Genomic DNA, 25679 nt, shown 5'->3' with positions numbered 1-25679 from the left:
ACAAAATGTCACCTCCCAGGGGCGAGAAGCCAATGAACCAACGTGTGTGGTGGAAGGAGCCTAGGGTTTAGAGTCAGAAGTTCCATAAGTGACAGGACCAGCTGGCCCTGGGATAATCACTTCTATGTCTTAGTCTTGGTTCCTAGATTTCTACAACAGGATGCTAATACTGTGCACTTTGTAGGGTTGAGAGCCTGATCAGGTGAAAAAAATATTAGGAAGTGCTTCGTAAACATTAAAGGGCTGAGCACACATCGGTTCATCATTGAGAGAGCGAAGCACCCATCTTCCAGAGCCACGCCAGCACCCAAGACGATCCGCAGGCCCCCGTCTAACCAATTCTCCCGCACCCCACACTTTTCCTTTGCCGCCCTGATGGCCACGCAGGCCAGGCACTTTTGTGCCATGTCTGTCTCTCATAGATTGGCATGTCTCACTCATGCCTATCTTCCCAGCGACTCACTTGGAACCTGTCTTAGAAAAGGCACTTGGGGAAAATTTGTAGCAGGAAGGAAGGAGAGAAGGCTAGCGAGCAGTTCTGGCTTCAGGGTGGTTGAGGAACAGCAGAGGAATGACCAGATCAAGAAGCCACTGAAAGCCGACATATATATATATATGCTAAGTGTCTGTTTGACCGGTTGCTATGACATGCACTGACCATCAGGGGACAGACACTCAACTCAGGAGCTGCCGTGACATGCACTGGCCATTTACAGAGAAATGGCACTGCGGACCTGGTGCTGACAAAGCAACACTTGGCTTACCCCAAGTGGGGTACAGGCCCCACCACCACCCAGGAACAACACCCCACCGAATCGCAGCTGAGACCCCATGGCATAAAATGCTGACCACAGCCCAGCCCAGCCTGGAAACGGTGGCTGTGGGTGCCGGGTAATGACATCACGTAGCAACGCCTGGCTTGCTCTCCCTAGCAACTAGCCTACTTGGAGTTTCTTCAGCCTAGGAACAGGACTTGCTTTATAGCCAGGTGGAAAAATTTTACACTTTAACCAAATGTCTGTGAAGCGTTTTCACATGCCTCATCTCATTTGATCCTCACAGAAGTCCTGGAGTAGGTAGATAGGAGACTCGGTGGAATCCTATTTTCTTTTCATTAGCAAGACAACAGAGATTTAGAAAGCTTAGAAACTTGACCTGACTGAAGAGAAGTAAGAAATGGTCGAACTTAAAAATGACTTCAGGTTTTCTCACTGAGCAGAATATAGTCAAACACTACTGCAGTTAAATATTTTACCCTTTGTTCTCCCTGTGTGACCTACAATAAGAATCTGCTTCGTGTTGATATTTACTGCTGTGTTACTGACAATTACCTGAAAGAGAAGTTGGGGTGTTTCACTGGGCTGGAAAAAGTTTATCTACATGAGAAAGCAGGTCTAATTAAGCAAGTTTATTCTATATCTATAAAAGGTTAAGTTGACTCACACATGCACAAAACATATAAAACTCTTACTGGTGCCAATCACATGTGTGTGTTTTGATCTGTCATGTCGATCATGAATTTGGTTGACACTTCTATTATAGAGAAAGGGCAAATAGAGATATTAAAATATTTCTTCTAATTTTCTTTCAATGTGCACGAATTTGTGCACCGGGACACTAGTGTTTCTATATAAAGCTGGCCACCTGCAAAGCTGGTGGGAGAAGCAAACTGCTCTGGACCATTAAAAGCTTTGAGGAAAGTGTTCCCAATTTTGCACAAATAATACTTATATTAAATTATTCAAACCCCAAATCATTCCTCTCCATTCCTGTTCCAGATTTTAGTTTGGGCAAAAAGGTAGCTTTCCTTTCTTCCAAGTCCTCCCCATTTAAAATAACATCTAACACTTTTAGGATGTTTTTCACTTTGCAAAGAGCTTTTATATGCAGATACTTTTAAAAATATTATTTTGTTGTTAATCCTCACCCAAGGATACTTTTTCCATTGATTTTTAAAGAGAGTGGAAGGGAGTGAAGGGGATTAGAGAGAGAGAAATATCTGTGAGAGAGACACATTGATTGGTTGCCTCCTGCACATGCCCTGACCTGGGCCAGAGATTGAGCCTGCAACCAAGGTACACGCTCTTGACAGGAATCAAACCCGAGACCCTTCAGTCTGCAGGCTGACACTGTAACCACTGAGCAAACTGGCTAGGGCTGTACAGTTTCTTCTTTAAGCCACCCTGTAAAGTGGGGGCTGTGAATCATATCTATTTATGACTGAGAACACAAAAAACCCATAGAACTTAAGAATTTATTTGCTAATGACCTCAGCCAGGAGGTGGAGAAGCCAGGAGCCCTGAGCCCCAATTTTCCCTTTGGAACTCCTGATCTCCTCACCAATGACAGAATCGGGCAGGGAATTCAAGCATCAGTGGTCAGAGCAGGTGCTGGCAAAATAATGGCTCAGTGGGAAATGGCCTCCTTTGCTCCATAGAGTTGGTGCTTGGCAGTTGGTAGGAGTTTTGCTGCAGCTGAAATAATCAACCTTTAAACACGCCTACTCTCCATTTACCACTAACATGCCGTTCCAATCCGGAGAATGACACCAGTCAGATCCTGCTTCTTCCCAGGCAGTTCGGGAAGACGGAGCAAGCTCTGTGCAACTAACTAAAGCTGTCCGCTCAGCTACGGGCACCGCCTTCAGTTCCCGAGGCTTGTTTTTCTCTCTGATAACCGCTGACTTGCATGGGGTCTTATCGATCTTCCTCCAGTCCCATAACAACAGGAAAAACTGGCTCAGAGTAAATTGTGGTCCTATTATTGTTAGAAACATGTGGTGGGCCATTTTTAGTTCTGGGCATTGAGCTTGAAGAAGGATGTTGATAAGGGTACAGGGGAGTCTGGAAGGGTCTGTGTAAGGGAGTGCAAGCAGAGGCATCTTGCAGCAAAAGGGTAAAGGCAAAGAAAACCATAGTCTTCTTGTAGTGACGCAAGAGCTGCAATGCAGGTGGAGTGTTGTCCACGGTCCTTCTAGCGCATAGCATCCAGATGATGAGTGAAATGACAGGGCCCCGAAGAAGGTGCGGACACCTATCTCAGTCCAGCCGAGTGCAGGTCAGAAATCTGCTCTGTGGGTAGCTCCGGCCGAGGCCATGGGATGCTCTGGGTGCGAGCCCAGACCTCCGTGCGAGGCTCCCTCCATGGCTGCGTCCTGTTCTCTCATGCTCATCTCCTTGAGCGGCAGGCAGCTGCCACCAGCTCGTTTTCACAGCAGACGTGGTGAGACACAGCAGAGCGGGCACCGGCAGAAGCAGGGTCAGAGCTCTGGTCCCTGGAGCCCCTCCTGCCCAATGTCCACAGTGCTACCTTTACGCACTATTTCTTTTAAGCAGCCCTAGGACTACGTATTTACCAGCTGCGCTCTACACAGAGAGGAAGAGCCAGCTCCGCCCAGCCCACCCTGAGCCTTTGCAGTTATCGCCAAGGTTAGAAACCCACGAGCACGGATCAGATCCACAGCAGGCCTTACAATCGCCACAAAACTCTCTTCCATCACATGTCGATGCTTTGATGAATAAAATATAAATGTCTTAAAAGTACTACCTACTTATAGAATTTTGTCACCATGTATTTTTCTCCATCCATGATTCTCAAAAGTGTGTAATTTTCTCTCTCTTTTTAAAAAACTTTAAAAGAAATCCTGCTAGTGACATGACTAAGAGGATGAGGCAGGATTGCTGGTCAGAACTCGGGCTTTGCCATTTCCTAGCTTGTGACTTTGCGCAAGTTGCTTCATTTCTTTGAGCCTCCTTTGCAAATGGGGCCATCGTAATGTGACTCAAAGGGACACTGAGAGGCTGAATGAGGCAATCAGATAAGCATGCAGAACAGTGCTGGGCGCGCGGTAAAATGTACCTGTTCCTGTCCTGATTAGGGGACATACTGGCTCACACATACTAGACCACAGGCAATTTCCTACCATAAACAAAGGACGCTGGGAACTCCCCAGCTTACCAGCAGGTGTCTGAGTGGATTCCTGGTCTGGCACACACTCTGCCAATTCTGTGAACACCCCAATGCCTCGGAGAACTTGCCCTTGACGCCCTGGGGCAGACAGCAAAGCCCTCTGTCCCTCCCTCAGGATGGCTGAGCTGAGGCTGAGCCCAGTGGCCCCAGACCAGTGTACTCTGTGATTCAATGACGCCTACTTACCACTCTCTGGGACCCAGCTATGTGCCCTGGGCATGGGGGCATTGGGGGGAAGAGGGGGGTTTGCCCCGACACCCAGTCTGGCACCCTATCTAAGCAGGGACCCAAGTACCCTCGAAGGAGAGGCAAGAAGTGTGACTTCATTTCCTGAGACTCCCTGCTTTCTCACCATCCCCCTCTGGCGGGACGAGGACTACCCTTTCTCTAGTAGTATCCGTGGGCCCCCTCCCACCTGACCGCTGGAGACGGCCAGTGCTGGGAAAGGGATTCGAAAAGGAGACACAGCTCAGGGGCAGCTATACGGGCAGAAGGTGAGGGTCGGGGATAAGCCGACAGTGAGCAGCCTGCTCGTGTGGCTGCAGGTGAAGGCTGTGCTCCGCGGTCCAGGGCCCCGTCCTTAGACGCTGTCTGAAGGCACGATCGCTCCAACACTCACAGGAGTCGTTTCCACCCAACAATTACGATCTGGAAGTAACCCTTCTTGAGTGCTGAGGACTTGCTGGGTGAGGAGCCAGGAATATTGCATTTGTTGTATTTCATCCTCACAACAACCTTTTGAGGACGGGGATGTCTTAGTAACATTCCCTTTTTACAGTTGAAGAAACTGAGGTAAGGTAAAGAGCGAGGAAGTGACTTGAAGTCACACAGCAAATAAGTTACAGCTTTGGACCTCCCATCCCTAGGATGCCTATTATTCAGTTAAAAACACACACCATCAAACCACTTCTATTGACCAGTCTTGGGGTGTGTGTGTGTGTGTGTGTGTGTGCAGATGCCACCTAAAATGGCCTCTCCAGGAACATGTCTGAGGGATTTGAATAATTATCTGTGCTGACTCAGTCAGGGCAGAAGGTCCAACACGGTTTCTCTGGCCCGAATGTCCCAGTTAATTACCCGACCCTCCACCTGACTTAGCGTGTGTAGGCAGGCTTAATGGGTTCTCCGTGGAGCTCTTCCATTATTTCTCAGGTGCCCAAGGTAATCTTTTCATGGAGCACTCACCATTCCGGGCTTTGCACAATGCCGATGACTAAGGGATTTTCTTCTGCCCGCTCCTAACAAGGGGACCTGCGTTAATCATTGTGAAGCTTTGATAGGAAGCGCGGCGGGGGCTTAAGCCACTTCCCTGGCTTCATTAGGGGAAAAAGCAACCCAGGTGCAGACCACGCGGGCCTCAGGGTTTGATACTATTAAATCAATGCACAGACAAAAAAAAAGTGGATTAGGCCCTTTTTGCAAACAGAAATCTGGTGGGTCAGACTCAAAGATGGGAGGGAAAAAGTCTGAACAGATACCACTGCATTAGCGACTGCCCGAGCTCTCCTTTCTCCCCACGGTCTCTTGGGGAAAAAATCGGCCAAGGAAACAATTTATGCTCCACCTCTGCCTGTCTGACTTCACAAGGGCTCTGAGCTGATTTCTCCGCTTTTGCCTGGAAACGCTGACCACACCACCATCTCAAGAGACTGTCAAAATTGGCTATGACCTTTGGCTTTAAAAATTTCTGCAGCCAGCCCAGAAATCAACCGAAGCCATTATGCTCAATTAATATTTGACAAAGGAGACAATAGCATACAGTGGAGTCAAGACAGTCTTTTCAATAAACAGTGTTGGAAACATTGGACAGATACATGCAAAAAAAGAAAGAAAGAAAGAAAGAAACTAGACCACCAACTTACGCCATAAACTCATAAAGGACTTAAACGTAAGATGGGAAACCATAAAAATCTAAGAAGAATCCACAGGCAGCAAAATATCAAACATATGTCATAGCAATATCTTTATCAATACGGATCCTATTACAATGGAAACTAAGGAGAAAATAAACAAATGGGACTACATCAAAATAAAAAGCTTCTGCACAGCAAAAGAAACCATCAACAAAACAACAAGAAAGCCCACTGATGGGAGAACACATTTGCCAACAATATCTCCTATAAGAGTTTAATCTCCAACATTTACAGGGAACTCATACAACTTAACAAAAAAAAAAGATAAACAATCCAATCAAAAAATAGGCAAAAGACACTTTCGAAAGTGGACATACAGAAGGCCAAGAGACATATGAAAACATGCTCAAAGTCACTAATCATCTGAAAGATGCAAATCAAAATGACAATGAGGTACTATCTCACACCTGTCAGAATGGCTATCATCAACAAGTCAACAAACGACAAGTGCTGGTGAGGATGTGGAGAAAAGGGAACCCTCGTGCACTGCTGGTGGGAATGAAGACTGGTGTAGCCACTGTGGAAAAAAGTATGGAGTTTCCTCAAAAAATTAAACTTAGAACTGCCATTTGACCCAGTGATCCCACTTCTAGGAATATATCCTAAGAAACCTGAAACACCAATCAGAAAGGATATATGTACCCCTATGTTCATAGCAGCACAATTTACAATAACTAAGATTTGGAAACAGACTAAGTGCCCATCGGTAGATGAATGGATAAAAAAGCTGTGGTATATTTACTCAATGGAACACTTTGTGGCTGTAAAAAAGAAGGAGGTCCCTTTGCGACAGCATGAGTGGACCTGGAGAGCATTATGCTAAGCGAAATAAGCCAGTCAGAGAAAGACAAATATCACATGATCTCACTTATATGTGGAATCTAATGAACAAAATAGTTCCAGAGGCTTGGATGCATGGAACAAAATGACAAATCTCAGTGGGGAGGGAGGTAGAGGAGATGGGAAGAGATTAACTATAAAACATATATGCATATATGCATAACCCATGGACACAGTAATAGTGTGGGGAAGGCCTGGGGTGGGGTTGGGGCTGGATGGAGGAGGGTAAAGGTGGAGGAAATGGGAGACATATGTAATACTGTCAACAAGAAATAAATTAAAAAAAACACACCATTAATGAGCAACCTGATTTTCACCTGATCTTTAATGATTTTACTGAACATATGCATATGGGGTACTGTGTGAGGCACCTTCTGTATAATTAACTCAACCAGCACTGAGCATTAGAAGACTCAATTCACCATCCCTGCCCCACAGATGAGGATGTTGAGGCTCAGAGAGGTTAACCAGTAAGTGGTGAACCAGTAAGTGGTGAAGTGGAATACACGCCCAGGTCTGGTTATAATGTGCAGGTCTTTTCACTACCTCAAGTTGTTGATGTTCTGAAAATGAAATTCTAAATCTATTTCTTACCTACCAGGCACCTGGGATCGGGGAGAAGGGGCCTGCTTTGTGGGACATACAGGGGGCTTTGGATCAGCCAGTACTTGGTTTTCATTACGGGCCATCACTTACTAGTTGAACGAGCTTGGGAAGCATTATTTAATTTCCCACGGCTTCTATAATCTCATCTTCAAACTGAGATAGTATGATAGTATCTTCTTCAGAGGTTTCTTGTGAGGCCAAACGGATTGACATCATGTAAAGTGCTCAACACAATGCCTGGTACACAGTAAGAGCTCAAGAAGCATCGGCTGATAGTATTACTAGTGTTGAACTCACTTGTGGTTCACTGGGCGTTGACTGCCAAGTGTGCTCCCCTCTATCCTTAACTGAACAAGGGTCAGCCAACGATGGCCCATGGGCCAAAGCCAGCCTGCTGCCTGTTATCGTATGGCCCACAAGCTACAAATGGTCTCTACATTTTTCAAATGGTTGAAAGAAAATCCACAGAAGAACACTACATGTGAAAATTACAGGATATTGACATTTCAGTGACACAGCCATGCCCGTTCACCTACATCTTGTGTGTAGTTGCTTTCATGCTACCAGGGCAGAGGTTGAGTGTCTGGGGCAGAGACCTTGGAGCTTCTAAAGCCAGAATATTTCTTGTCTGGTCCTTCCCAGTAGAACCTTTCTGACTTCTGGATAGAACATGATTCAAGTGGGAGACGTGAGGTAGGGGAAGAATCACAAAATATACATTTCTGATCCTAATACACTAGTTGACTGACCTCTGCTACTTGCCCAACCCGTTGGCCTCATGTCTTTATCTGGTGTAATAGGGTGCTGGGCTGATGGTTTTCCTGAATTCCTTCTGGAACTAAAACGAAAAAATGCCTGTGACTGTTGGCTGGTGTGCGAGGTAGGTTCTGGTTAGAATGTGGAATAGGAAGCGCTTCCCACCTTGGCAGGGTTATCCATACTCTAGCAGGAAAGCAAAGGCTGCTACTATTTTAGCATGAATAAGAGCTCTGGAAAGGGGGCTTTGGGAAAAACTATAGTAACAGGGAAAAGGGAAAAAACATTCGAGATAAATAAAGACCATTCACACAGGTACAGGCAGTGTAGCGTGGCCAGTGGGTAGACTTGGCAAAGACATGAAAGGACTACAATAGGCAGCATGCGCTGATGGTTACTCGGTGCCAGCGCTGTTTTCGGTGTTTCTCACGAGCCACCTCATTTCATATTCCAGCTCCCCTTGGTTGCTGCCTCCTCATCTGTACCTCCTTGAGCTGTTGTAAAAATTAACGAGGAGGATACACGCACAGGGGCATAATAAAGGGACATGGCAAACCCTTGGTGCGTGCGAGCCACTAGATGACTCTTGTTGGCATCACCAGGCCAAAGAACAGCTTCCTGTGGCTGGGCTCCTGCCCCTCTGCTGCTTGCCCATCTCCCCCTCAGCCTCCAGTTTATGTTCTCCTTTTGTGGCAGAAATGGGGTGGGCAGGGTTTACATCTAAATGCACGGTAAGCATCGTGTGGGCCAATAACATGGAAGAAGCCGTGACACCATTGGAAATGGATGTTCCTAAAACAGGGAGTTTCCGGTGGGGATTGGAGGCAGTAGAGGGAAGCGGTTTAGAGCACAGACTCTGGCATTGGATCACCTGGCACCAGATTCTAGCTCTACCACTTACCAGGCACGTTACTTAACTTCTCCGCGCCTCACTTTCCTCATCTGCAAAATGGGAGGACTAGGACTCCCCATGAAGTTGTGCAGTTGTTAACTGAGTTCCTAGAACAGGTTTCAGGGCACGGTAAGGACTTTCCAGGTGTCAGTGATGACTATCATTTCTGCTGGAAATTCAGGCTGTTCCAGGTAATCAGGTTTCCGTAGTAAACTTGGTCTGGTCCTGCACGATCCAAGAGCTACAGGGGGCTATGTGAATTTATGAATTTAAACAAAATACAGTGAAAAATTCAACTCTGTGGTGGTACTGGCCACATTTCAGGTACTCATGAGCCACATGTGGCGGTGGCTATTGCACTGAAGAGTTCAGCTATAGAATATCTCCATCATTGCAGAAAGCCCTATTGAACTGTGCTGGTCTAGACGCAAGAGATGTTCATCAATACACACTAATCCATTTTTAGTGACAGAATGAAGAGATGGTCATTCAGTTCCCATTTTAGACCCAGAGAGCAACTGGAGGAGAAAGCAGGGGAAGGAAAGGGCGTGGGTGTCTGCAGTTTCATCTTGTGGGTGAAATGAGGACTAAAGGTGGAGGGAATTATTTAACGTTGTAAAGAGAAGAACAATGCTACCCCATGTAACAGGAGGAGGAGAAGGGGAAGATGGCGAAGTGGGCTAAAACTCTATGACATTGAGGGTCAGCCTGTAGATCCATCAACATAAGGACAGTACCTAGAGCAACGAAGATAAACACAAAAGTTTCACAGGTCCCTCCTGGGGTAAGGGATGAAGGGTGGAGAGTGGTAGGACAGAGGGATGTCGTCTTTAAAAAAACTGTTATCACAAGTGCCTCTGTCCTATTTCATTTTTTTAGCCATGTCGGACTCTATATTTCTTTCATAAAAGTTTATTGAGAAAAGAACAAAACAAGTGATAGAATGTTTAACACTCAGGGAAGGGCGTCCTGCAGGAAGGCCTCCAGGCTGTCTGCTGGGCTGAAGTCATGATTCTGAGATGTGTCTTCTGCCAAGGCACAAGCGAAGCCCAGCAGACACCTCCCTCGGTACATAATCTGGATGCTCAAGTGCATCTCGGGAGGAAGAATGCATTGTGAGTGCCAACCGAGGGACCGACTGCTTGGGGAAGACAGAATGTGCCAGTGGGTGGATGTACTGGGACTGTGCGTGCGGGTGAGCAGTTGAGCAAACCTCAGGGGCTCCTGCTTGGGGCCAAGTGACAGTGACAGTGGGAGCCCTGTCCCACACTGAGACTGCAGAAAACACAGCCCCGGAAGCATATCTGGAGTCCCAGGCGGTGGGATGAATTCTCCGAGCTCTGTCACTGGAGGGGCGGACCCGTCCTCAGAGCTGGCAGAAGACCAACGGCATTTCCGCCACCTGGGAAGCCTGTGCCCACGACGCACCTGGATGTGCTACGTGGACACACAGCTCCTGGGGTTTTCCTTTTTCAGAAGGGCCAGGGCTTAGAAACCCTGTTTCCACAGATGTGGGAACCGTCAGATGGCCATTGCTGAGAAACATGATCACTGGCTTTCAAACTCAGATTTGTATTTGAAAGATAAGAGTTAAGCATTGGGATGTTTTAAAATAAGGTTTCCCTGAGTTGTCAGTGTTAAATGGATGAGTGTTAAAATTTTTTTTTTCAGGTACTAGGGAGTATTGGATGCCAAGTCTGGACTTTCAACTGTTGTCTATGTGACTCTGAGGAAAGCAATTGTTTGGCTTTCTCATAGACAACATAGAAATACTTAATAGTGATACATAGTCACATACAAAACTACAGATGTATTTACCAGTGATTGAATGCCTGATTTACACCATCTTACTCAATTCTTCTAAGAACTTGCCATCTCATTTTGCAAATGAAGGAACTGTGGCTCAGAGAGCTTACGGAGTTTTCCCCAGGGAACACAGCTACAAGGTGGTAGAGCTGGAACTTGAACCCAAGTGGGTCTGACCTTAAAGGACCTGCTACTGTATTATGCTGCCCCCTCTACTGTCCTACCCTTTTCACAAGAGAGTTCACCAAAGTCTGAAGATGACTTTGGAAGTACTTTGAAAACCAAAAAGTGTTATAGCGATGAGGATACACACTTATGATCACAAGTAAGACCTCATTGATAACTATTGATGCAACCACCATGGATATTCTGCAGTGGCCCCTGCGACCCCTGAGAGCTCCGAGGGGCCAGTGGGAGCGGGGAGAGGGCCCAGCTTTCCTGGAAAGCGTCCTTAGGCGAGAACACGGAAACCCTGAGTTGCAGGGCTGCTGGGCTGATTGCGAGGCTTCTGTGCATGTTCATAAATATTGATCGTGATTAAACTATTATCATAGTAATGAGGGTAATGATGCCTCCTACAGCCCTTCCCACCACTCCACTCAAAGTCCCCACCTTCCTTTAAACAAAGAGCTGCTGGCACTGCTGGGGCGCGGGGCCAGAGGCAGGGAAATGATCTCTATTAAACAAAGGCATTCTGTTCCACGCACCGAGTAGGAGCCGCAGCCTCATTAACCAGGAGAATTGTTCGCGTCTCCTGTTGCTCAGGGTACTGTGTTCCGAGACTGGGTCCAGGAAGTGTATGTTCTCATCTCTCTTCCCCCCCGGGGCTTCCGAACAGATGCCCGATTGAAGTAGACCGTTTTCCTTCCAGTTTCCCTCGCCTCTGTCCCAACCCTCCCTTCCCAGAAAGGATTTCTGCAAGGCTCGCGGCTCCTTCAAACCCACCCTGTGGATGCCGCTAAGACTTAACAATGGCTGCATGCTTACCACTTGCTTGGCACAAGGCTAAGCCATTGGTAAGTAATTCGCCCTCACTACAGTGGACATGAAGATGATCATTACAGATGAGGAAACTGAGGCTCAGCGAGGCGCAGCGCCTTCCTAAAAGACCCACAGCTGGTGCATCCCGGAGCTGCCTGGAAACACCGGTCTGTGGGCTTCAGGTTTGCCCTCTTAATGGAACTGTCCTGCCTTTTTACTCGCCTACGTGGCCAACACTCCTTTTAGAAGAAACTCAATGTACAGATGGGGAGTTTTAATTTTGTAAAATCTCTAAGCAGGCGGGAAGGCTTGTTCTTATTTGATTATAAGTGAGGGCCTCTGCCCACTCCGGCACTTTCAGGTTTTGCTTTGCCTTTTGAACATCTCTCAACACGAAGGAGCCCATAGAACGCAAGCTCCAGAGCGTAAGGGCCAGATGTCACTTGTGTGCCTGGCTCCGCATGGCCGTGGTGCCGGGCAAGTGAGGGCTGTGTCGTCATTACTGAACAGTGATGTCTCTGCACAGGGATCACCTGTCACCGTGATGACCTGCCCTTCCCCGCTTGGCTGCCTCAGTGTGAACTTGAGGGTATAACTAGTTTAATCCCTGCTGCCAGCAACTTCTTGTCCTTTATTGTCAGCCTAGGTCCGTGGTTGGCAAACTGCGGCTCACGAGCCACATGCGGCTCTTTGGCCCCTTGAGTGTGGCTCTTCCACAAAATACCACGTGTGGGCGTGCACGTACAGTGCGATTGAAACTTCGTGGCCCATGTGCAGAAGTTGGTATTTTTGTGGAAGAGCCACACTCAAGGGGCCAAAGAGCCGCATGTGGCTCGAGAGCCGCGGTTTGCCGACCACTGGCCTAGGTAATCTACACAGTGGAGTGTTTTTACTTCTTTCCCCCTCTCAGCTCAGATCGAGTGGGGAAAACAAACACACGGAAGAGATAGCAGGCCTGGGTTCTGCGCCTGAGCTAGATGTTCAAGCCATTGTCCTGCTCTGGTCTGTTTACACAACTGGAAAATGGGGTGGTTAGAATGTATCACAGCTTCCCAAGTCTCTGGCATCCACCCCACCTTTCTGATTTTCGCTGTTGCCTGTATGCCATCTATACTATATTTACTCATTTTCTTAATATTCTTCTTTAAATTGGTTCAATTTAAAAATACTTAATTATAAAAGGAAATGTTATATCACTGCCACACATGAAAATCACTATCACTTTCAATAAAAGAAAGTAAAATAAACACAATATAAGTAAAATAAAGTTATTACATTCAAGGTAGACAAGGTTGCCTGCTAAGGGTGTGGAGCCCAAGACCTATGCTCGCTCTCTCTCTCTCTCTCTCTCTCTCTTACACATGAAGATTTGATATATTAGAAAAATGAAAGAGACAAATAAGCACCCAATGGAAACTTTCTTTTTAATGTAAGGATAAGAATAAAAATAAAGTTATAAAGGGAATAACCCTCTCACAGTGTGATTGGAGTTATTTAATGCTGAGTTTTTGTGGCATCTGATATCTTCCCAGGTGCCAGGTGGTACCTACCTTATGCTTGGAAAACACTCAGTGACGTACTAATAAAAAGGTTCTGCAGAAAGAAAGGAAAGGAGAAGAAGAGGGGAAGAGACATCCTCCCTGGCTGGTAGTGTTTGCCTATTCACTGGTGCAAATGGTGTGTTTCAAGCTACCAGCGTGACATCACTAACTGGGGAGACGGGGAGGTGTGGAGAACTGACTCTCCACAGCAGTCGGAAGTGAGCGCACAGCCCTCCAGAGCATCACTGGAAACACTGGGCCACAAAAATCTCAAGTCACTCCTGTGCATGCACTTTAGACAGTAACTTTCAGGTAACAAAGACAGGGCCTTTTCTTTTTTATATCTTTCCATATCTACAACTCTAGCTCAATAATGTACGTACAGGACTCATTTAAAACATGGTGGCTGATTGAGTAACACATTCTTATACTTAGTACTTGGTGACATAACCACAGTAATAACCACAATAAAAGCCATACCTAACACGTAGTGAATGGTTATTCCATTCCAGGTATATAACTCTAACAAGACCATATCATATAGGTCATATTATTATTCCCATTGTATAGGTCAGTAAACTGAGGTCAGAAGTTAATTAATATGTTCAAGGTTATAAAAGGAAATGTTATAAAAGAACAAATAAGTACATTGAGATAAATATGATCCAAAATATGCGTGGAGAATGGGTTATGGAATTCTGGTTAGTTAAGGAAATATTTGGATTAATAGAGAGGTAATCTAGAGACCATGTATGACTGAAAAGTTCTTAAATGCTAAAAATACACTATGCGTAATGGAAGATACCTTAGATGAATCAAAGTTTTGAGTGTCAGAATGTACTGAAATAGAAGTTATAAGAGTTTGGGTTGGTCCTGTTATAGATAATAATTTGGGTTGCTTAGGAGGAATGATTACAATGCTAAGGACTGAACAGGTGAGAAAACTGTTGGTTAAAGTCACGAGGGCCATTTAACCCTTCTCACAGGTTTAAGTGGAAGGTACGGTTACAATGGCTATTTGTAGGGCACGGCGCTTTTTTGGTTCATGTGAACAACATGTCAGGTACCATGCAAGGCCTACTGCTCACTTTACTTCTATGTGTCCCATCAGCTCTCTGAAGTAGGCACCAGCATTCCCACTCTTCAGATGAAGAAACCGAGACTCACAAATGGTCAATTACTTGCCCACATTTCTCTCAGTCTGCGCTTCACAGTCACATGGCTCCCTCTGACTTTCTGGTGATGAGCTTCTCACTGCCTGGCTGAGAGGTCAGGTCAAAATCTCTAACTTTTTACTTCAGAACAATTATTTCATATTTGAAGCAACATGCGTATTCATGAGGTTCTTCTTCCATAGCTGACATTTCTGTGACCTGGTTGCTTGCACCTCCTAGTCTGAAGAAAATACTGTGTTTGTCTTATGTTCACTTTGAGTGATAAACATCTGTCTACCAACGAATATTAAGGGAAATGGTTAACTTTGGATGCTTATTTTTTCCTTCTGAAAGCTTCCCAAGGGTTACTTTGGACAGCAGGTATGTTAATTGTCAACTGTGTTTTCAAGGCATGACAAGGAAATGAGGATGAAGTCCCACCAGGTGACAAAATTATCTGTCATAGACCCCAAAGTCGATGTCAAATCCTGAAACGTTGGGGAGTGGCTGATGGAAGAAGTTGGGAGGATCAGTGCTCTATAGTCTGGCACAGATCTTTTTTGGTCTATGTCAATAGTCGGCAAATTGCGGCCCCTTGAGTGTGGCTCTTCCACAAAATACCACGTGCGGGTGTGCAAGTACAGTGCGATTGAAACATCGTGGCCACACTCAAGGGGCCAAAGAGCCGCACGTGGCTTGCGAGCCGCAGTTTGCCGACCACTGGTCTATGTGGACAAAATACATTAGACAAAATAAGCTTTGCCTTCCAATGGTGGCTCAGGCTTCAAAATCAGAGAAGACCATAGACCCAACACCGACTTACACAGGTAGCCTGTCTCTCTGTGACCTCTCTTAGCTTCTCCACCTGAATCAATTTTGATAATGGCTCTGTGTAAACCCTTAAATTCCATCACCATGGGCAAGCTCCTTCATGATCAGTCCCCTGACTAGCTCTGTAACCCCACCCATCATTTTTTCCTTTGACCTGACCTTTCCCCAAATAACAATGAACTTCCAGTCCTTTCTTCTCTAAGTCTTTGTGCCTTGGAAACCTCTTTGTTCTCTTCTTTACCAGGTGGAATTTTTCTCATGTATTAGATCTCAGCCCAAATGTCAGTCAACTTCTTCATGGCTTCCCACATGAGGTTGGGTTCCTTTTGGATATGGTCCCATTGCATTGGCTCCTTCTTTGAATAATTGCCATGCTTGTAAACTACTTGTTGAGAATAGATCTCCCTCATGGAATATACAATAAGAAGCATTGTCCCTCATCCATTGCTAAGCCCCCAGTGCCTAGCACAAAATAGACACTCAATAAACATGTGTTGAATGAATAATTAACATGAAACTAAAGATTATCTGGAAAGCCACAAAGGAAGTATGAAATTTTGAATGTCTATTCCTTCAGTGTTATTGCAAACTGACTAGCTGGTTGCTAAATTATTCATAATTTTTTTTCTGGTCAGATATGAAAAATGATGACTCTTTCTTTTAAGAATGATATCAATTTGTCTCCTGGAAGAGTCGCTAACTGACTTCATTTATGGGTGTCTGGGTTTCTATGGGAATAACATTCTGATGATAATACAGGAGACTCTACGGTGGAGTCTTAGTAGCTTTGTGACTTTGCATACCTTCTTCAACTTCCCTCATCTGTAAAATGGGGATAATAGTTGTGTCTACTGCATCGGGTGAATGTGAGGATCCAATGAGAAAGTAAATCACTTAGCACAGTTCCTGTCACAGAGTATGTGTTCAATAAACATCAGCTATTACGACCACAGCTTTATCTCCACTCTGAAATATAGACCAACAGATTGGCATCTCCAGGAATTCAGCATCTGATCACTGGATGATGGTACCCTCTGAGGGTGGCCCAAGACCTCTCTGTCTGCACCACCATCACCAGCCCACAGTGCAAACAGCCATCTCTCCCAGGCAGGGAATCCCCCAAACCCAAAGCAAAAGTGGATGCCATTGAAGACAACACTAACAAACTATTGTGAACACTCACCCACACTAAAATCTGAACTGCTTCCCAACCAAAATGTTCTGTAGACAGAAGCGCATTTCCTTGGTCCAGTTCTGGCTTTGACCAGGTGGCAGTCTTGTTCTGTGGTGTGACATCGAGACGCCTGCACAAAAGCAGTCCAGGCTGCTGGTGGATCTATGCTAACACCAGCCCTTTGTGGATTCTAGCAAGAAGCACATCTACTTTGTTTTGTTTCTAAGTGGCAAAAAAATGCTTGAAAAAGGGATAAAGTATGAATGAGGGTAAGTTGAGACTTAGCAGATTGGACATATAGTGGGGTTTGGTCCCTGACATCTCTAAAGTGGACGTTCTGGGTCCTGTCCCAAGGGGCTTCCATGTTATAGGATGACCACCTCAAACGAATTTGGTGGATGGGGGATCTTGGGTGAACTCTAGGGGGCTTCAGAGGAGTGGATGTAATTGTTCTGTTGGGGGGAGGGCTCCTCCCACATCTTCACTCCTCCTTGGAGGCTGCAATGTTGGGAGGAAGGGCAGATGCCAGTCAAGCTGGAGGGCTTCCCTCTCTGAGCCTCAGTTTGATCCTCTGTGGAAGACTGTTCCAGAATGGCATTGTTCAGGGGATTCACGAGGAAAATCTATGAAAGCATCTAGCCCTGTGCCAGGCACTTAACAAGTGCTTAAGCTCTCGTAGCTATTTCAGACTCTGGAATTCATCTCATACCACTGGTGTCAGAATACACGGAAGGGAATGAAAAGCCCGGCCTGGGTCTCCTAGCCCAGGTCACAGAGCTCCCTGGTAAGGGTGGAGCTGGGGTTCCCAGGCCTCCCCACTCCGGGCTTGTTACTGTGCCCACTGACTCTCAGGACTCATTCGTGCAGCCAGCTCCTCGGGCATCACAGCTCCCTGCCTTCCACCTTGGCCCACCTCCATCTGCTCAACCCTAAATCCTGTTTCTCTTACTGCCATAGTATCTAGAAAAATCCCGCCTGCCTCCCTGCCTCGAAGCCATCACAGGCTTTCTGCCCAGAAAATTCTCCTCTTCTTTACCCACGGCCGCCCCTACCCCATGGCTGCCCCTACCTCGTGGCCGCCCCTATCCGTGGCTGCCCTATACGTTTCAGCTCAGTGCCCGTCAACCACCATCCTAGCTGAATTGACACCATTCCCGACCTTCCGTCTCTTTCTCCCTCTCTTTCCAGTATGTGGTGTATGCACTTCCCTATTCTACAGTTTCCTTTCCTTTCTTAGTGTCTGTCTCCTTTCCCGAGTGTAAGCTCCAGAAGGACAGAGAACATGTGTCCCCGGCTCCTGGCACGATGCCTGACGCAGAGGTGCTCAGTCAACATGCCGGGTGGGTGAACAAGTGAATGAATGAACGAATGAACGAGCGAACCAGCATATTCGCTAAGGCCTGGAGACACCCTGCAAAGGACGTGAACTCGCTGGGAGAGGGCCCCTGGCACCTGCTTGTCCTCCTTGCTGGCCTCCTAAAAGAACAGCGTGAAGCTACCTACAGGCAGGACTCCTGCCGGCAGGCAGCCCACACAAAAGCACATCTTGCAGGCAGGGGAAATGGGCGGATAGTTGCTAATTGCGACTTCCAACTGGGCTGATCTTTCCCAAGTTCCAAAGGCGCCTGCCTCCCTAAATGCCGGGCTGCTGCCGCTGCCGAGGGAGGGAGCCGGGAGGGAGGAGGGGCGGGCGCCTGGGCGCGGGGCTGGCACCAGAAGCCCCATCTCCTCCCCTCCTCCCCCCAGCTCCTCTCCAAGAGAGGAAGCAATGCAGATGGAGATGAGAAATAAATATTCCTGCCTGCTCTGTGCCACTGCAGTTTCCAAAATGTCTGGCTTGGACCACGAAACCAAGCCCAGGAAAGGAGGCGCTCGGCGGGAGAAAGAGGGGGAAAGGGTGGCATATTTGTCGATACTTGTCAGCTTTCTGGGGGGCAGAGCACATGGCTCATCCTTGGCAGCCCGCTGGGTGGGGACGTGGTAAGTGCGCAGTAATACTTGCAGAGCAGATCCGAAGTGGGAGCCAGGGAGGGGGTCCTGCCAGGGTGGCACCCTCTGGCTCCGCCTTTGTCCAAGGCCCAGGACTCCTGGTTCTCTCGGCCTTGATGGCTCTTCCCACGACACCCGTTGCCCTGCTCCCTGTGCCCTGCGCTCCTCCCGGTAATCAGCGCGGCTGGGCTGCAGGCAGGCTCCAGGGGCCTCTCAGATTTGGGCAGGAGCTCAGAATCCACGCGCGGAGATGTTCCTGCCGCCTCTAAGCACAGCTCGGTCTCCAACACGGGAATCCACAGGAGATGAGAACACGCGCAGCGAACAATAAGTGGGTGCCTCTGGCCTGGGGGTGGCCACGTGTGTGGGAGAAGAGTCACCGAGGAAGGGCAGGTACAGCCAGCACAGGCAGGGAGGGTCCTGCAGTGGCGGGGCCTCCAGGAGGCAGGCTGTGTGGCTGCAACACGTCTCAGAAAAGGGAGAGGAGAGGGTGACAATTCCGGCTGGGACACTCCTGCAAGTTCTGTGAGGTCTTCTTTGTTTCAGACGCTCCCGTGAGAATCTCCCTGGTGCCAGGCCCTTGGCAGCGCTGCCACGGGACCCCTTTTACTGGTCCTCCTGCAAAGGCCGTCATTCGGGAGGGGCCTCTGGTGGATGGGATGCCGCCCAGGGAGCGGCAGAGGAGCTTTCAGGGTCAAGGCGGGTGCAGTCAAAACCACCGCTCAAAATAAAGGCTCCGAGAAAGTGATGTCTTCCGTGGGAGTCAGGGGAACATCTTCCAGAAGTGCTGCCTTTCATTCTGCCTCTTTCACCATTTCCATGACTTCACCAAGGCATGAAAGATTATCTACTATTTCCCACTCGTGAGCCCTGAATCCTTCCTCATGCATCTTCCCCACTCAGTTGCCCATCTGCCTTCTAGTGCCGGGCAAGTGCCAGCTGAATCCCACTCTCTTCAGGAAGCTGTTCGGTGGTGGGGGGAAGCTGGCAGAAACCTGGGTTCCTGTTCCCATGCTGCCCATTGCTGTGTGACCTTAGACAAAGTACTCCCCCTCTCTGGGCCTTGGTTTCTTTGTTTGTTAAAGGAGTGGGTTGGGTAGGTTTTCTTTCAGCTGTGACACATTATGGGTAGTTCTACAGAGTGAAATCAGATACAATTCCTTTTGTCACCACTCTCTTCCCACCCCACCTTTGCCAATAAATTCCTGGGACTGGGGTCATCACGCTTTCTGGGATTGAGTTCAATTCTTACACCTCGGAAGGTCAGAGCTGCATATCAAATCAAGATGGGCATGCAGATGGGTGGATGCTGTCTAGAATTGTTTTAGATGTTTTCTGTCTACATTTCCTTTAATTCCCATGAAATCTAATGTATGGGTTAAGGAAAGACCAAAGAAGGGCATGTTTGGAAAGAACTTGTGTGTATGTATGTCTGTGTTATATAATAAACATGTTAGATATCTTTTATTAATAATAGTTGCTATTTTTTGAGACCTACTGTGTGCTAGGACTATGCTAAGCTCTTTCACTTATATTATTATCCTCAAAGAAGCTCATTGTAGAAGACGTTATTTACTCCCTACTTCCACACAATATTGATATTAACTGCAATTAACACACACACACACACACACACACACACACACACAGAAAAATGATACAACAGCACACCTCCCTAAAACCAAAACCAAAACCAAAACCAACCTCAGGAGGATGAGGCTCAGGAAGGATGAGGCACCTACTCAAGACCACACAGCTGGTCGGTATTGGTAATGGGATTTGAACCCGATTTTATTGGATTCCAAAGATGATGATGTGCTACCCTCTATCCCGTGCTGGGCCTTGCCTTGGCATTCAAGGCCCTTTTAGGAAATTCTTCATAAATGAAGTCTCTTTCAAAGACTCAAAGATAGTGGGTCCTAAATGGCCTTTCCTATGGCATTGTCAGAGGGTAACAGCTGGTCCCAGGGCCAGCAAGACCCCTGCCATCAGAGATGGCAAAAGGCCTGCAGCTGCAGTGCCCGCCTAGCACAGCAAGGGAAGGAGAACAGGCCCTGGAGCAGCCCGCTTACAGCCACCCGCCCCACTCACCTCCAGAGAATTAGCCTGGCCTCTGCCCACCACCTAACTTCTATGGCCATGCCCGATTCTGGCACAGACTTAGAGCCTCTCGGATTTGTACAGACTCGATCATGTGTGCCAGGGGTGTAAACTCAAGTGTCCCCAAGCCCCGGCAGGTCTATGAATGAGCAGGACAGCCCGGAGGGGGCTCGAGGAAACTGGCGAAAACGGCTGGACTGTGAGACACTGTGACTGAGCCCTGCAGACGGCTGCTGTGCCCACAGACAGGCCTTCGTAAAGCTGCTGACCGTCACTTCATAGAGTCCTGGGATTCAGGCTGCTCTATGTGAATTCTTCTGATTTTTAAATGCGGGAAACTAATTCAGTTAAGGAAAGTGTACCCGACACGGCGAGGACCAAATAAAACGTATTTCCAAGCTCTCTCCGACCCGGAGGTCTCCATTTGCAACCCCTAAAATTAATTCACAGACGAGGAAATGGTAGCTCAGAAACAGTAAATGTTTTCACCTAAGAAGCTAAGGAGGGCTCAGTCCACCAACTCTCCTTGGATACAAATATATAGAGGCATACAAGTGTGCACATAGTGCATATTCACAAATGAAACAGAAGCGGTGTGGCGGCTGCTAGGAAGTGCCCTGCTCCTTCTCCCGGTGTTATCAGCAGTAACACACACACACACACACACACACACACACACACACACAAATCCAAACCAAATGCCACAGCAGCACCCTCCTCATGACAGCTTCTTGACATTCACCAGCTCATTTTACCCATCGGAAGCATTCCATGTTTCCTTAAGAAGATGATGTAAACCTCTTTACTTACGGTGAATGACAAGAAAGAAGAAAACAAGGTCCCTTCGTCATATCTGGATAATTTTGCCAACACTCCTTCCAAGATAGTAACAAACTAGAAAAACCGCAAAAGAGAAAAAAGAATTAGTGTTCCAGAGTAGAACTGCTCACGAGAAAGAGCAACATTTCCAACCAGCCCGGAGCCTCTGCTCACGTTCGCCTTCTATTATGTGATCGCAGCCTGCGGGGAGAGGAGTAGACGCCTCGACACAGAAATATTTGACTTATCCGGCTTTCTCTTCATTATTATGTGATTGCAAATAGAGAGTGCTCCAGAAGTGCAAAGTGACAAAATATTATTGCGTTGCATATAGCATGCGATAATATTAAATGCACTTTTCAAAATCCCAAACTGCGCAAAGCCGTCTTTATGTTACATATTAGCACTACATTTAATCCAATCTATTTTTATTTGTATTTTATCAGTAATTTGGGGGAAACAGAAGTTTAGCACTGGCAAATATAAATGTCTTCCCATTCAACATTACTTAGTTAAAATTCTAGAATTCATGAGGGTGACTGAAATAGCTTTATCTGACTTTTCTGCTTTATTATGACTCTCACTGCATGTGAAACTAGGGGGAAGGGGGTTCCTACGATGGCAGAATTCCTTATTACCGTTCAACTTTCTGTATTTAAAAACCTAACTTTGTCAATGCTGAAAAACAAAACAAACATTTCCTGCATAACCTAGTGCAGCGTTGGGGGACAAATTCTTATTAAGTTAACATATGCCACTTCATCGCTTCATCCTCACTCGGCTCGCAGTCATCAGAAAAATCACTCGTCGCTGCGGCTGGGTGAGGCGCAATCCTGTTTCCTGAGAAATATAAGTGCCCGGCTCAACTTTTTGACGTGTGACATTTTAATGGGAATGCAGACATAACACAGCAATGCTCACAACGAAACATTTCACCTGAAACGGAAGATTACCTTTGCCACCAAGAGTGTTATCATTTCTTTAACAGTTTCTTCAATTAGTTCGTCTATTTTTGAATGGTATTGATGCTGAAGAACACAGAAAGACAAATATTAGCATGTTTGGGAGGTGATGGCATGGCATCCGTCGGTCATTTTTAGAAAACGCAATTTATACCTAAAGCCTGGCCTGCCCGCCCCGTCCCTCTCCACAGTCCTGGAAGCAGCTGCCAGATTCTGACCCTGTGTCTTTGATGAGGAGAGACTCGAAGCTCTTAAAAAAAATTACCAGGCACATTGCTCCTCACCCAAAGCGTTCAATTGCTTCGATATGTGAAGAGACACACAGGCATTTACAAAAGCTGGCATGGGCGGCTTCACAGCCCAGCAGCGTGTTGATCTGGGTCGTAAAAAGCCCGATACCACAACAATTTAATACAGGGACGAAAATTATCTTTGGGAAACTGCTGGGAGCTGTGGCTTAGGAAGTACACCCTTCCGAAGGGAATTTGACCAACACACTGTGCGTGATTTTGCAAAAACTGTTCTAAGACCTTTGGCTCTTTGGGGTGAATGCCTCAGCGCCCCTCATTCCACCTCAGTGTGTTGACTCAGCGCCCGGGCAGCGCCTCTTTCTCAACCCTGGTGGCTGCCACTCGTCTTCTCCATGATGGGCAAGCAGACCCAGGCTTAGAGCACTAATGAGACTGCTACTAAGTTTTTCAAATTCTCTAACTGCTGCTGTCGGTTATTAAATTTAAATAGTAATGCAAAAACAAACCCCACACAAACAAAATCTGCTGCACATGCCAGGAGGAAAGAAAACGCGATTTCAACAGAAAGCGCTGTATGCCAGCTCCTTGACATTTATTAGAGCATCTCAATATCCATTGAGTTATTCCACATTTCCTCAATGGAAAACAACAATGCCAAGCACGGCTCTCCGGAAAGAAAATGCACTTACCCACTCGTTAGCAAACTTTCAGAGGGAGGAGGAATTAGGAATCGAAAGAAAAGGGAACAATGCAAATGAAAATTAGGACAATAGGGCACATGAGAAAAGAAAAATTAAACAAACCACCCAGAAAGCTATGAAAACATGCGGAAGTCATAAGCCATATTAATGTGGTTTGATATTCTGATAACTGGCGATCAGCAGTATTGAAAGGGAGCAAAGGGATGGGAATGAGGTTAATTCATTTCAAGTCATAGTGGGATTTTATTTGTAACTGGGAGACCTAGACAAAACCCCAGTGCAAAGTTGGTTAGTTATGTTGCCTAAGAAAATATAGTTCGGTTTCTTCATCTGTAAAAAACAACAACAACAACAAAAACCTAAAAAAACACACACAAGAGATACTACTACTACCTAGGATCAATGGGACAGGGGAGAAGCCAGTATAAATTATTGATGATTTTGTAATGGGAATGAGGCACACCCTGTGTAAAGATATTTAGCAGGTCTGTTTCATTATTACTATTTATTTATTTATTTATCCTCACTTAAGGATATGTTTTTATTGATCCCAGAGAGAGAAGACAGGAGAGAGAGAGAGATCAGGAGAAAAATCATTGATTGCTTGCCTCAGATATGAACCCACATGGGATGGTTGGGGATTGAACCTACAACCTAGGTATGTTCCCTGACCTGGCACTGAACCTATAATCTTTTTGGTGCACAGAACGATGCACCAACCAGGTGCCACCCAATCAGGGCTATTAAAAAATCAGAGTCAAGTTTTTTTCCTGGCAGTCCTGCTCTCAGAATCATAGATCTAGTTTGAAGATGTACTGAGGGTCTAGATGTGGAAACATTTTGTCAACTTATAATTGCAATTCCAATATTATTTGTTGAAATTCATAAAGTAGAAAGCAAGGGTAGGGGGAGATGGTCTTATTGCTCAGTCATCTCATTTTACTTGCCTTTTAGTTGACTAGAGAGAGAGAGAAAAAAGCAAATGGCGGTGTTGCACAGTCCTGATAAACAGAACCCACGTTGGCTCTGCTGCTAACTTCACGAAAGAATTTACTGGGAAGTGGCAGGAATCTGGGGCTAAATGCAAACACTATCTGCAGGGTTCTGTGCTAAAACACAGAAAGATGTCAGAACAAAGGACCCCAGGAATGTTGACAGGGCTCCCAACTCATTTTTAGGTCTTGTGATAAGATCCTGAGTCACACCCTCACCTGCCCTCACGTGACTGCGCTTTCTAGATTCTCTTTGGATCGCTATAAGTGATTCACATTTATGACATTAATGATGAGATTTAACTCAGAAAAGTTAGCTGTAGGCAAAAACAATATAACATGAAATATTAAATGAGAAGCTTCTAAACAAGCAAAGAACATCATTGAGAACAGAAACATTCTCTCAAAAAACTTAGCCGAAATGGCAAGCAGAGCCAAGAGCATGTTCCCTATGCATCACTCACGAAAGATCCAGGCACGATCTGTCCTGAGGAGTTAACAGTGTCTTTTCTGAAAGACAGACAAGCTTTCTCTTCCCTCCTCTAAGGAATCCAGGCGGAAGTATATGGAGACACGGTGGTTTGTGGGAACCTCTCCTTGCTCTCATGTTTTCCATGCCAAAGCTGGCCCTGACTCCTCCCAGGTACTCCCACTGTCTCTCCCTTTCGCTATCTATGAATATATGAGTATTATCACCACTCCTGTCCACATTTCTTTTATTCTGCTTATAAAAAAGTGGGTTTTAAAAAAATATATATATTTTTATTGATTTCAGAGAGAAAGGGAGAGGGAGAGAGAGATAGAAACATCAATGATGAGACAGAATCATTGATTGGCTGCCTCCTGAATGCCCCACACTGGGGACCAAGCCCACAACCTGGGCATGTGCCCTTGACTGGAATCGAACCCTGGACCCTTCGGTCTGCAGGCCAACACTCTATCCACTGAGCCAAACCAGCTAGGGCTATAACAATGTTTTGATATGCTTATCCTGCTTCTTACTTCTAGAGGAAACTTGAGTATGTCATTTCTGTTAGTCTATTTCCTCAACGGGGCTAGAATTATCCCTGTTGTTAATATAGAAATCACTACAAAGTAATGAAACAATGCATGGGCACATGGTTTGGAAACTTAGAAGTGCTACAAGGCAATATTACTGCTGCCGTAACCAATGATTAGCATGGTAGTTACATGTGTGTATTTCTCTAAACTCATCTAAAACCTACATACTTTGTTGTATGTCAATTATAATCTCAATGAAATAAAACCCACTTTGGAGGGATAGTAGGGCAGGATAATATCTATTCTGCTTATTATGTAGCAAAGGGGTATTTATCTAAGTAGCCTTCATTCTTATACAAGTAATTACCAAATACATGGATTTCTTTTATCAGTTTCTTCC

General features: G+C 46.2%; 1 protein-coding gene across 1 annotated transcript in view; it reads right to left on the bottom strand.

The window, feature by feature from the left end:
• Nucleotides 1-25679, bottom strand: part of CADPS (calcium dependent secretion activator) — a 447690-nt gene that overhangs the window by 45838 nt on the left and 376173 nt on the right. The window contains exons 24-25 of the mRNA XM_023754061.1: nucleotides 22325-22399; nucleotides 21363-21446 (exon numbers count right to left, since the gene is read on the bottom strand). Of these exons, the coding sequence (XP_023609829.1) occupies nucleotides 21363-21446; nucleotides 22325-22399 (159 nt within the window). The remainder of the gene's footprint in view (nucleotides 1-21362; nucleotides 21447-22324; nucleotides 22400-25679) is intronic.

Source organism: Myotis lucifugus, unplaced genomic scaffold, assembly GCF_000147115.1.
Source record: "Myotis lucifugus unplaced genomic scaffold, Myoluc2.0 scaffold_55, whole genome shotgun sequence".
NCBI lineage: Eukaryota > Metazoa > Chordata > Mammalia > Chiroptera > Vespertilionidae > Myotis > Myotis lucifugus.
The sequence above is the reverse complement of the archived record's forward strand: the minus strand, read 5'-3'. Positions and strand labels throughout refer to the sequence as shown.